Consider the following 13,993-nt stretch of genomic DNA (forward strand, 5'->3'; position numbering starts at 1 on the left):
CTCAACACAGGCTTTCAGTGCTCACATATCTGATTTAAGGATTTCTTAATGTAATCTTCCATTCTCCTTTCACAGCTCTTGTACCTAGCCAAGCATCCTGAAATAAAGCATAGTCTATTTGGGCACTTTCTGGATCAGTTTGTTTGTTGCAGCAGCAGGAACTTTCTTCACCTCTTGAAGAAAACTGACGATGCCATAGGCAATTCTGTCACTGTATTCAATGGTTGGTAAACATCCTTTGTTCTGTCATTCATTGTTGGGCCTGATGAGGCACTAGCACACAATTGATGTGACAGGCATTCTCTACTGGCTTAATTTATTAATACAGAGAAGCACACTGTTTTGTCTGCTTGCTTCTAGAATTTTGTCTTTAAGAGGCTGTCAGCTGCTGCCCCCACAGTTGGGTGTGGCTGTGGCCAGCAAGGAAGGCAACTGACAGCTCTTGATGCAGAGTGGTGTCCCAGCTGCTGCTGGTGATGCTGACACATGGTATGGCTGACACAAAGCAGCTGCTGATGTTGTAGAGTGCAACAAGTGCTTGACCAGTGGCCACTTCTTGATGTATGCTGTGAATGAACAGACTTAAAAACTTAATTATATTCTTTAAATAGATTATGAAGTCTAAAGATCTAACCAGTAATGTCCTGCACATTTATGCATATAGGACTTCAAATACTGACTGTCAGTTACAACTTATGCCTAACAATAATGACACCTAAACCAGGAGCCGTTTCATGCAATGACAGTTGCAGTGGCCATCTTGCCAATCTGGCATGCACGGAAATATTTCCAACTCAATGAAACTAGTAAAGAGGATGTGACCACATGACCCAATGATGATGATCTTGCAGTGCTCCAGACAGAGGACCACTGATATAATCTATAGGTAGAATGCTGTAATTGCTTCCAATGAGAACTTCAGAAACAGTAGGGTGCTGTTTCTCCAGGAAAGTGAGCAACTCCAGGAAAGTGAGAAAAGTCATCTGCTGAGGTGCATGCAGTGTGGAGTAGTGTTTAGTACCACTGGCTGGCATGCTGTGGGTCTCCAGTTCAAATCTGATCACCAGCAAATATTTATTTTCTGTTATTTATCATTTCTAGAAGATTTTTGAAGTTGCTCATGTTTGTATATTTTGGAACATACTCTGTTTGTGTAAACAGCAACACACACTGTCCACAAGGCAGTTCTGTTCTGTCTGTATGTTGGTGTCCATAATAAATCTGCTTTCAGTGTTGAGTATTGTATTTCATTGATGACCCTGCTTTTGGGTCTGGACTTGATTTTTCAGGGGTACTTGATTTTCAGGGGTGCTACACAAAAAGATAAAACAGTGCACTGAAAATATCCTCAGAGAATACCAATGTGTTTTCTGGCCAAATGGAGGTACTTCTGACAAGTTATTTGTTATCAAACATATAATACAATTTTTTTACATCAGTGAACATAAAACATATCAAAAAATTATTAAAATTGTTGAATAATGTACACAGCATATATAACAATGTCAATAGCACATTACACAGAAGAATGCTCATGCCCACTCCCCTCAGTGTACATCAATCAGTAGTGATGCAGTGTGTGTTATGTCTTTGAGCTTTGTGACGGGTTTAGGGAGGATGGGGGGAGGGGGGGAGGAGTGTACATCAGCTGACATTATTACACATACAACAGCTTAATTACTCACAATCATTCACCATATCAAAACTACTGATATGTCAGTACAGGCACAGGTAACAGCTAGTATGTTACAAAGCACTAAAATAGTATGGTATCTGTGACAGACTGAGAAGGTTAGCATTAACAGAGAAGAACACAATGGTGAAAGTAAAGGTGAATATAAAAGTGACCAAGAGCTTTCATTTTACAGATGGAGTGATACAGGGTGATGGTTTCTCTGCAGTCGAGTTCAATTTAGTTCTGCATACTCCTTTTCAAGAAGCAGGCAAGAGAAGTACAGTACTGATAAAATCCAGTCATATATGTGCATATACGAATGATACTGGAATTGTGGCAAGTGAAATCAAAACTTTTAGAGACGTGTACAAAGTAATGAAAGGAGGAGCAAAAATTGGACTTGCTGTAACAAAAACGATACAAAGTATGTGGTAATGTCCCATTTGAAGGCTAAGAGACACCACATGACCTGAATACCTCTAATAAATCTTTTAAAGGTGTCAGTTGCTTCAGTTATCTTGGTGTCCATTTAACCAGTGATATTAATCAGAGACAAAGTGTTACAAAAGAATACAAACAGAATATAGGGCATGTTATGTGGACATACAAATATTTAAAAATTCTCTAATACAAGAACAACGCGGTTAAGAGTATACCATTCCTCTGTATGGCCAGTTGTTACTGCATATAAATAAAAAAATGTGTATGATAACAGAAGCAGATATAAACAACCTGGGGGCATTAAAGAATCCTACACCAAATTGATGGGGCTATGAGAGGAACAGAGGGTTGGAGAATAAGATACAAACATGAAATACAACAGATTATACAAGGTAAAGCTATAGAACAATTTATTAAATCTCAGAGAATACACTGGTTAGGACATATGGAGGGGATGGCAGATGACTGAATACCCAAAAGGACAATGAGAGGAAGATTTTATTCCAGCAGTATGAAGGGCTGACTATGAGCAAGGTGGCTGAAGATTGTGTTGACTGACCTTACCTAGGTGGGGACCTGGGGATAGAAAAAGGAAATAGAGAACACAGTTGCATAGGGACAGGTTGCTGAGGAGGACAAGCCTCATCAAGGGCTGTAATATCAAAGAAGATGAATAAATAAATTCTGAAGAGAAGTCCATTCACTAAGGAGTATGTGTGAATGTTTCTTGATGGACACTGCTGATGTAAATCTCTCAGGCATTACAAGCCAGGTGGTAGTGTGAAAATATTACGATGTTATGATGAGTGTCATATTCATCATATTCTGATGAACTGTAAAACTACTGCAGATACCCTCCCCTCAGTCTCCTATTTATATGCAATGGAGTACTGCCGTTTCCCCTTAGATGTGGGCATTGGGGTTCTTATGTGACCAGAAGTCAGGGAGAAGGAGGAAGAGTGAGAAAGATGGTTGGGATCAGGGCCAGAGGATGTGTTTAAATCTCTGGGTGGATTAGATTAGATTAGATTAGATTAATACTTGTTCCATAGATCATGAATACGACACTTCGTAATGATGTGGAACGTGTCAGGTTAATAAAAGATGTCTGTACAAGATACAACATTACACAAAATATTGCATGACACTAATTTATATCTAAAAATTCAGCCAATGAGTAGAAGGAGTTGTCATCTAGAAATTCTTTTAATTTATTTTTAAATGTTGGTTGGCTATCTGTCAGGCTTTTGATGCTATTTGGTAGGTGACCAAACACTTTTGTGGCAGCATAATTTACCCCTTTCTGTGCCAAAGTCAGATTTAACCCTGCATAGTGATGATCATCCTTTCTCCTGGTGTTATAGCTATGCACACTGCTATTACTTTTGAACTGGGTTGGATTATTAACAACAAATTTCATAAGTGAATATATATACTTTGAGGTTACTGTGAGGATCCCTAGATCCTTAAATAAATGTCTGCAGGATGACTGTGGGTGGGCTCCAGCAATTATTCTAATTACATGTTTTTGAGCAATGAATACTTTTCTACTCAACGATGAATTACCCCAGAATATGATGCCACATGAAAGCAGTGAATGAAAGCAGGCATAGTAAGCTAATTTACTGAGATTCTTATCACCAAAATTTGCAAGAACCCTAATAGCATACATAGCTGAACTCAGACATTTCAGCAGACCATCAATGTGTTGCTTCCAGTTTAACCTCTCATCAATGGACACACCTAAAAATTTTGAAAATTCTACCTTCGCTACAGACTTCTGTTCAAAGTCTATATTTATTACTGGAGTTGTGCCATTTACTGTATGGAACTGTATATAGCGTGTTTTATCAAAATTGTGTGCTGCCCACTGCTGGTGCATGATTGCTAACATGGGAATCCATGTGAAACTGAGTTGACAGCACTCATCTCAACTGACAAGACTTTCATGGATTCCTCTATCAATTCTTTTAATATGCTCTCCCAAAAACAATTGGTTCAACACTGCTTGGTGTTCTCAGAACCAAACACATGTTCTTCATTTAGGATGTGCTGTGTCCCTGCTAATTTTTCTCTGTGTCCCAGATGTAGACACCTAATGAACCCTCACAAAGGTTCAAGATACAGTGCTGCATTTGTCATATGCATTGGCAGTCATATTCATATAAGATATTCTATATATATCTTTGGCAAGCCAAGACAATTTTATATCTTCGGTGGTGGTAAGAACAAGTGCTTGGGTATTTGAAGTGTGACCTCCTTAATGTTTTCCATGCAGGGATTTGCCATGCCAGGGACCAGTGGAAATCCCTTAGCTACTCCATCTATTTATTCATGAAACTCCCCAATGCAGCTGAACTATGGTATGATGGGTGCATGTGGAAAGGGTTTTCTATTATTGACTAAGTGGTTCTCCAGAAATCCCAAGGAGACATGAAGAGCACCTTCATGAAGAGTTTTTTTTTACATCAAAGATCATTTCTCTACTCCACCTGTTAAGTACTGTTACAAATCTGGCAAAGTCCCTGAAATAGTTATCACAGTGTCCAACAAGGGGTTTCACAAGTTTAGTTAAGTATGTGGCCATTCCCTATGGTGGTGAGCTAATAGTGTTGCCTACTGGCCAAAGAGGCAGTTCTTTTTTATGGATTCTGGGATGTAAATACATGTTTGGCACTCCTTCACCTCTTTTGGTAGATCTGAGCTATTTAGTAGAGCTATTTGTTTTCCTAGTCATTGTCATTACATAGCCTTCTTGAGACTGTAGGTCAGGTCCTGTAACAGAGAGAGCTTACAGTAGTTGCTGGAATGCATTAATGCCATTGTATTCCTGTATTCCCTTTGTCTGCAAGCAGAATCATTGTGTTAACATCTTCCCCTACTGACTGTAAGGTCAAACGTTCCACTGATATCATATTTGGTTTCACAAGTCTGAATGTGGCTATGACCCTACAGGTTTCCTGCGTAATTTCCTCAACTTTTTCTGTCAGAAAGCAACAAATTGTTCCTTCCAAAACACTAATAATGTCCCATACCAGTATGGTTCTTGGGATAACTTCAAAGTTTATCCATTTTGAGAGGGCTGAAGTTGTAGCCGAATCCAGTTCTTTCTCTATCAGATGTGTTCCAGCATTACTGGTCTCATTGTGCTTCACCTGAGCTCCTGACAAATATGCTGATTCCTATTGCACCTGTGAAAGATTTTTCACTTTTTTCTGTTTTGCTGTTGGTGTATGAGCTGCATTTCATGCACTATGAGGTTATGTACTGGTAATGTGCTAATAGGTGGCATGTGAGTATGAATAATGTATTCCTATCCAGCCACCTGTCTCTGTCTGAAGCAAATGTTTTCATGCCAATCTGCCATCATATCCAATTGGTGTTCCTTGGTTTTACTGGGTGCCACACTTTTGCAAAATGTGTTAAGATGACCTCATCTCAACACTGTTGAAGGAAGGCCAGGGTGTTGAAGGATTTCTTTCCTGGTGTATTCTCTCTACAGTTGTTCAGAGCTGCAGAACATCTCCCAAAGTGATGGCACATGTATGAATGTAGATGCAGATTGGTGTGTGGAATCACACCTTTGTGGCTATGTGCTGAGAGTGCATCAAACAGTGGACAGCACATGAAATGGGTGCCTATACAGTAATTCAAATGCAGCCTCATTCATATGCAACTCCTTTTGGATCTGGGTCAATCATGTGATGTTACTTAAACTTGCACAACTAGATTATGATTTATGTAGATGATTAAAACCTAAGCAGTAGTGGCAAACAAGGAAGGAATATGAAACTTATTGGTACTGTGTACAAGACTTAGACTTGAGCCGCAGACCTTTGCCTCTCATGGGGAAGTGAACTGCCAGCTGAGTTATCCGAGTGTAACTCATGACCCACAATTACAGTGGTGGACACCACCCCATCTCCTTCATTCTGAATTCAAGGAAAGAATCATCTTATTATATTTTAAAGGGTTGTGCTCATGGTGAAGAAGACTGGCACAGAAACTGTCTACATGAGCTATAAAATGTTTTCAGACTGATGGTGGTGTTTTTGAACAAGAGTCACAAAAAGAAACAAACACTGAAAACTGTAGGCAACAATCTATTACTTTGAATTAGCTTTACATCATTTACTACTGAGCACACAGCACATATTTTATAATGTAGTGTTCATCAGAATGGCCCATATTATCAGCATTTAATGCAAGTCTGTTTCCTTTCTGAAGCACCCTATACGTGGAATATTAAGTTATAACATATTTTCTAATTACTGCCACATACAGTACAATTAATGAATTACAGAACTAGAATATGTTGAAAAACCTACACTTTTCTAATTAAATGCAAATTGTGATGAAATGAACTAACTTATACTAAAGCACAGCAAATGTTGCCTGAAAAAGTAATACCTGTATGAAGGTTCTTGAAAGCCTTTGGACTGATTTCAAGAAGTGAATTAACAGCACCGTGGAAAGATCCATCAATGACAACAACATCTCTTCTCTTTGTATACATTTTTGCAAGCTGGAGAGCCAAATCATTGGCTTCTGCACTAAACAAACAAAATTAATTGAAATTATCTAATGAGCACACAATGACGACACAGAATTCAGTATGTTAAATAATATGTACCTGATATATTAGAGTGCATTTAAAACTATGTTGTACAGTGATACAGTAAAATTCAAAAAAATATGAAATTAAATGGAATCAATATGACTGGTAAATTGACATTAATGATAAAGGTGAGGTTTACATTTGAACTGTGGTCAAAACAGAAAATTTCTTACATATAAGAAACCACAAATTAAACTACTAAAAAAATGTGAAAAATGGCACCCAAGAGCTTATGCAGCATGCAAGAGAATCCACACAGCTCCAACAACGGAAAGATGGACTTTCATCACAAAGCATACATGTACGCCCTCCTTCCCTTCTTTTCGCCTGAAGTGTTAAGCAGTTGTGTGGATAAGTGCAAAAGCCCAGATCTGGAAATTATGAACTTTTCTTAAAGAAATTGGAGTCATTACTGAACAAAGTAAATAAAATGAAGTGTGATTTGATAATCTGTTGTGACTTCAACTTTGATTTTCTCACAAAAAATAGAAACAGAGTTGCCCTTTCGAACCTTGCAACATCCTACAGTTTAAAGGCAGAAGGCTTTTGGTCAGTTTCTATTCAGCTCTTCAGAAAAATTTTCAATGTAGACTTTAGTGACCATCTTGCTGAAATACTAAGGTTGAATGTAAAAGGTAGTACTGTTAACAAGATGTCTTTAAGAACCACATGTAGGACCTATAGTCAGGATAATATAAATTACTTAAACAACTTAATAAAAAAAGAAAAATGGTCACAGGTTTACAAAAATAATGATCAAAATGAAAAATCCAACATCTGATTTGATACATTAACCTGTGGTGAGTTTTCACAGTGTAGGTGATATGATAGTGAATTATTACCAACTGCACTGTACACATAATTTTATTTCCACTTTATAATTTTATTACCACTTAGAACAATAAATTTAATATGAAAGCACAGAGTGTACTAACTATGCATTAAGAAGAGTGCGTATACATCGTCTGTCAGTGATATTATTGTTTAGAGTCCCCACAGAGTCCCCCCCCCATCCCCCCCATGGAGTGTAGAGTACAGGTGGGGGCACTACCATTGTGATGAATAGCTGCTGTCACTTATGTAAGTTTGTAATCCTTCAGGTGTCACAGAGGGGAGGGAGGGGGGGAGGGGGGCATTGAAATCAGCTGAAAACTGAGGTGGGAGGTGGCACTTCGCCATCCCCTGTTGTTGGCTGTTGTGTGGGTCACACTGGACATTCACGTTCCACTGCTGTGGGATGTAACAATGAAAGTGGTGTGGTATCCATGGAGAGATCTTTCAGGGCTCACGGTGGCTTCAGACAGTTGATTGCCACAGATTTTCGTTCACCGTTGACCTTGGTTTGGAAGGTGTTGTCACTGCGGCTGATGAGTCGGTATGGGCTCTTGTAGGTGGGTGTGAGTGCTGGTCGGACTGTGTTGTCACGCACCATGACAAATTGCGTCATGGCCAGAGCCTTGTGCATGAAGGTAGGTAGTGCTTTATGAGCCTGTGGCAATGGGATTGTGATGCACTGAATTCTTCTCTGTGCCACTGTAGTAGTTCTGGTAATCATTGTGGGTTGTTTCCCATCAGTAGTCACAGTGTCTCTCCATAATGCAATTTGGCCAGGAACGCCTGTAGATCCTCTTTTGTGGCAGTGCACACCCCTAGCAAGACCCAAGGGAGTGCTTCTACTCATTCACTGCTGTGACACATGAGCACTGCTTTCACTGTTCTGTGCCACCTCTTGACAAGACCATTACTCTACGGGTGGTATACGCTGTCGTATGCCAGCAGTGAATGCCGCACATGCTGCATAATGCTTCAAACAGCAAGGTCTCAAACCATCATCCTTGGTCCATTGTTATTGTGAATGGACACCTGAACTGGGCAATCCATCTATGCAGCTATGGCTACCACTGTTATGTTGGTCATTGGTGTTGTCTTAGTCCATCGATGTTGGTCATTGGTGTCACCTTAGTACATCATGTCACACGAACACTTATGCAGCGGTTGTATTTTTGTCCTAATGATATGTGAAAAAATCATCCCCTTGGAACTGTGAAGTAGCCTAGCAGTGGTTGCGTGTGATGGCTAACTTTACTTTATTGATGGATAATGCAAGTGCAGCCGGCCGGAGTGGCCGTGTGGTTCTAGGCGCTGCAATCTGGAGCCGAGTGACCGCTACAGTCGCAGGTTCGAATCCTGCCACGGGCATGGATGTGTGTGATGTCCTTAGGTTAGTTAGGTTTAATTAGTTCTAAGTTCTAGGCGACTGATGACCTCAGAAGTTAAGTCGCATAGTGCTCAGAGCCATTTGCAAGTGCGTGTCCATACTTTGCAGTCACATTTAATGTTTGGCCATACAAGCTTCATTGTGGACCATTTTCTCAGTTGGAAAAGATTGTGTAATGACCAAAAAATGACTTTGCAAAAGGACACTGGGACCAGTGGCTGTTGTTTTCCAAGTGAGGAATCAAAGAGTAGAACTGCATCTGTGTCTGATAGCTGACAATGTTCAATCTTGAAACTGGTTGCTGAGTCAGAAGTACGTGCCAAAATCAGTGGATCTGACAGCAGTTCCCATGCCATTTTGAGACAGTCCAGTTGAAGCGATATGGTACTGATCCATGAAAGGTAGTCCGCCACTATGTTATCCGCTCCATTAAGTAGCAGACATTCACAGTAAATTGAGAAATATAGTTCAAGTATATAAATTGTCTCAGAGTAACTCATGTTGGTGGATGTTGATCAGTTTATGTCTGTATAAATCACAACTGCTCCCCCATCAATATCTTCACTGAAACAGTGGACAGCCTCATAGATTACTAAAAGTTCTTGGTCAAATGCAAAATACTGTGTTTGGGCTTTCAAGACCAGAATCGTTGCACTTGCTCATCATTGATTAGTTGGAGTACCATCCTTATTGCTACCTTGCTGGCATTGTTATTAGTTGTAAGAAGCATGCCTGGTACCAGGTGGGCTAAAGCCACTGCTGAAACCAAACTACCAATTGAATGTGCGAAAGCCACTTGAAAATCGTCAGTCCATGTGGGCCAGCAATGTTCATAGATGTTTGGTCATTTTAATGCATCAGTGAGGGTAGCCTGGATGTCTGTTGCATGTGGGATGTTTGTCTGGTAAAATTTAAGATCCTGAGACATCACTGGAGGTCGTGGAACAATTGTGATCATGGGAGATTTCATACAAGTGCCAGCTGGTCATCCATTGTACATATTCCTGAAGCAGAGATGGTGTATCCTAGAAATTTGACTTCTTTCTGGAAAAGCTGAAATTTGTCCTTGTTAATTTCGATGCCTGCTTCATCTAAGGCACAAGAACTTGCTTGAGGTGTCTGTCAAGAGCTCCATTGTCTTTAGAGAACACTAATATATCATCTATTTAGATGTAGCAGTGAGGAAATGCTCCCAGATCTTCTCGGTGTTTTGACCACATATAGCATTACCAAGAACTCAAACAAACTGAAAGGCTTGATGATTGCAATTTTTTGAATATGCTTTCTTGCAATCAGTGCTAGTTTGTGGATAAAGCCTTGAATGTTTGGTACTGGGTAGGAGTCATGTACAGTTCAAGCATTCAATGTACAGCAATCACTGCACGCGTGTTCTGTCCTGCCTTTCTTCGGAACCACTTTCATTTGCGAGGCTCATGGGCTGTCAGATTGTTGAAGCGCACCACATGACATTATTTGATTGACTGCTTCTGCTTTTGCAGTGTTGAGTTTTTAACGATCTAGTCTATGCAGCTTGTGTTGTACCACGGGTTCCAGTGTAATGATAATCCTATGGACCATTACATTTTGTATGGCACACAAATACACTGACTGCAGTGACACTGGCATGGGCCAGGGAGGCAGGCGGGGCAGAATGCAAAGTACGTACCTGTGCCAACTTGTCCACCCAAGTTGACTGTGGGCGTGGTTCTGCTGCAGTCGACGGGGAGGCTCTGGGTCCCATAGATCAGCATGTGCATTGCTGTTTTAATGCATCAACTATATCAGAGGCCATGTTGAGCTCATGGGTAAGTGACTGAAGTTGCAAGCACAATGAAGGGCTTTCTTCACGTGCATCCAGGAATTGTAAGTGGTTTGTAGTCAACTTGTCCAGTGCAGTGAATGTTTGTTGCATAAGGTGGCACTGATGCAGAGGATGGAATGGTGGATGATGATGTGTGTGTCATGGTGGTACAATGCTAACCATTAGAACTCAGAGGAAAGTTTGAAGTGTCACAAGAAGTCCACCCTGACAACTGGTTGCATGACATTGGCTACGTAGGAAGTTCACAAGCCTTGTACTCCACTGGTGAAAGTCACTGTTCTGGTCATGGTGTCACATACCTGTATAGGACTGTCACTGGTGGCCATGAGGTGCAGATATTCTAAGATGTATTGCACCGTAGTTAGGTGATGTGGGAGTATACAGATGTTGGACCCTGTGTCAATCAGTAACTAAGTGTCGTCTACGAAATCTGTGTTGACAATGCTTCCACCTCCTCGCATGGTGATCGTAGTCAGTAGGTGACTTGTTGTAGTGTGGCAGGTGAGTGTGCCTATTTCTTCCCACTGGTAGCATTTGGGTGCCAGTACAGAGATTGGCATTTTTGTGCCTTACTACCAAATGTTCAGTGGTACCAGCATGCAGCATCAGCGTTGTCTGATTCAGTCATGGTAGTTCGTCGTGGTGGCTGAATGTCACTACTGCTGGGGCAGTGCACATGTAGTTCTGTCGTGAGTTGTGGTGAACCAACATTGTAGTGTGGCATGACATTGTGGGGCAATCTCTCTGGGTGGCACACTGTCCTGACATGCAAAGGCGGATATTCTGTTGGCCAGTGTGAGTCTGTTTTCCTTCGGTTGCTGCTCGTGGACTATCAGTGCTGTTTGGACTGCAGTCAGCAACTTTGCAACCCAGATTGCTCACAATGTGTAATCATTGATGACCTTTGTGTCAGTTGAGTGCTGGCTACAGCGCCACAGCTGTGACGGAGTGCCATTGTCAACACTTGATATAGTTATTGTTCTGGTGTGTGTGTGTGTGTGTGTGTGTGTGAATCTTCTCAGAATCACTCATTTTGTCATCTCATATTTATTGGAGGGTGGCAGTGACAGGAGGATTTCACTCGGTGTGCTCATCTAAGTGACATATTAGTGCAACGAATTTTTCTGATCTGTGTTATGTCATAGTGTGCAAAAAGGTGTTCAGCTGTAGCAAACCATAACATTGCATCATCCACACGGAATGGCAGGAGCTTAATGTTTGGCTTGGCGTGGGGGCATGGTGTGCTAACAGCTTACATGTGTGTTGGATGTTGTGGTTTATAGTTGCTGTACTGTCTGCCGTATGGTAACTGTGGTGGCAGTGGCAGCATTGCACTGTTACCGTTTTCCAGCTGCTGTTGTTCCATCTTGATATGGAATGCCACCTGAGATGAGTCCTTGGAAGCTTGAAATGCAGGATATTTGCCACAGTTGCCTGGTGACATTATGACATTGAGGTTGGTGCCAGTGGTAGTCACAATTGGAGGACAGCCAGTTGATAATGTAGGGGTGGAAGCCCATTGTTGTTGTTGTGTGGCCCGCATTGGTGACACAGTGGTCATTTAAGGTGCGGCTTGTCACGTTAAATTTTCTATACAGTGAAGGCACTCTATTAACGCATACATGGAGTACTGATGTAGTGTGCCTATTATTGGACCTGTAGAGTAACTAATGTTGCAAGTCATCATTGTTAACACACAAGATACACTAGTAATTTGAGGTTGATCAAAATTTTCACTTTTTTCACTATGTCAGTAGTCACTGTCACTTCACACATCCACAGCACTCACACTGGTGTTGGTCGAAAGTCTGGCTAGATGGTGTAGTAAGCATGGCACGTACACTGGTGATCACAATCAAAAATGCAAATCACATATTCATGACTCAGTGTCATTAATGTGGTGGTTTTCATAGTCTATTCTGAACTATTACCAGCCATGCTGCACTCTGTACACACTGTTTTATTTCGACTTAGCACAATATGTAGCATCTGTTCAATACTAAACCACAGAGTGTACTAACTGTGGCTCCAAAAGAGAGTGTATACATTGTCCATCAGCAATATTATTGTTCAGAGTCACCACTAACCCATTTCTTTTGAACTACATTTCTGCAAAAAACTTTAGCAACAAGGGGCAATTATAGTACAAACAGTTGGATCACAACGGCAATACAGGTTTCATACCAGAAGAAGAGACTACTTCATAAAATGTATAACTTGAATAATTCTTCACTTGAATTACACATATACTATAAAAATATTTCACAATGCTAAGAAAATTAATAACAGCAGCAAAAACAATGCATAATGATGAATACATTTATAAATTTATAAATCAACAAATGAAGTGAAGGACATGTACAGAGTCTCACACACACACACACACACACACACACACACACACACACACACACACACACACACACAATATCTAGCAAAAATAGATCATGTACAAGAAAATAAAACAACAACTCCTTAAAACAACAAACTCCTTAAAAGAAGCGAACATGTTTAGGAACTCTTTTATAAGAGTTACTGATAATATGATAAAATCAAACATAAATAAGAATGTCCAATTATATCTAAAAACAAAGATGATGTGACTTAACAAACGAAAGCGCTGGCAGGTTGATAGACACACAAACATACACACAAAATTCAAGCTTTCGCAACCAATGGTTGCTTCATCAGGAAAGAGGGAAGGAGAGGGAAAAACGAAAGGATGTGGGTTTTAAGGGAGAGGGTAAGGAGTAATTTCAATCCCAGGAGCGGAAAGACTTATCTTAGAGGGAAAAAAGGACAGGTATACACTCACACACACACACACACACACACACACACACACACACACATATCCATCCGCACATACACAGACACAAGCAGACATTGGTACAGGCAAAGAGTTTGGGCAGAGGCGTCAGTCGAGGCAGAAGTACAGAGGCAAAGATGTTGTTGAATGACAGGTGAGGTATGAGCGGCGGCAACTTGAAATTAGCGGAGGTTGAGGCCTCGCGGGTAAAGGTGCTCATACCTCACCTGTCATTCAACAACATCTTTGCCTCTGTACTTCCACCTCGACTGACATCTCTGCCCAAACTCTTTGCCTTTACAAATGTCTGCTTGTATCTGTGTATGTGTGGATGGATATGTGTGTGTGGGTGAGTGTATACCTGTCCTTTTTTCCCTCTAAGGTAAGTCTTCCCACTCCCGGGATTGGAA

The 13,993-nt window shown here is 40.8% G+C and overlaps 1 protein-coding gene across 2 annotated transcripts in view; it reads right to left on the reverse strand.

Moving 5' to 3' along the window:
• The window catches only part of LOC126268217 (5-phosphohydroxy-L-lysine phospho-lyase-like), a 280,968-nt gene that overhangs the window by 61,195 nt on the left and 205,780 nt on the right, over positions 1-13,993 (reverse strand). For both annotated transcript variants that reach the window (XM_049973848.1, XM_049973857.1), the window contains exon 4: positions 6,527-6,669. In XM_049973848.1, coding sequence (XP_049829805.1) covers positions 6,527-6,669 — 143 coding nt within the window. The remainder of the gene's footprint in view (positions 1-6,526; positions 6,670-13,993) is intronic.

This window comes from Schistocerca gregaria, chromosome 1 (genome assembly GCF_023897955.1).
Source record: "Schistocerca gregaria isolate iqSchGreg1 chromosome 1, iqSchGreg1.2, whole genome shotgun sequence".
Lineage (NCBI taxonomy): Eukaryota > Metazoa > Arthropoda > Insecta > Orthoptera > Acrididae > Schistocerca > Schistocerca gregaria.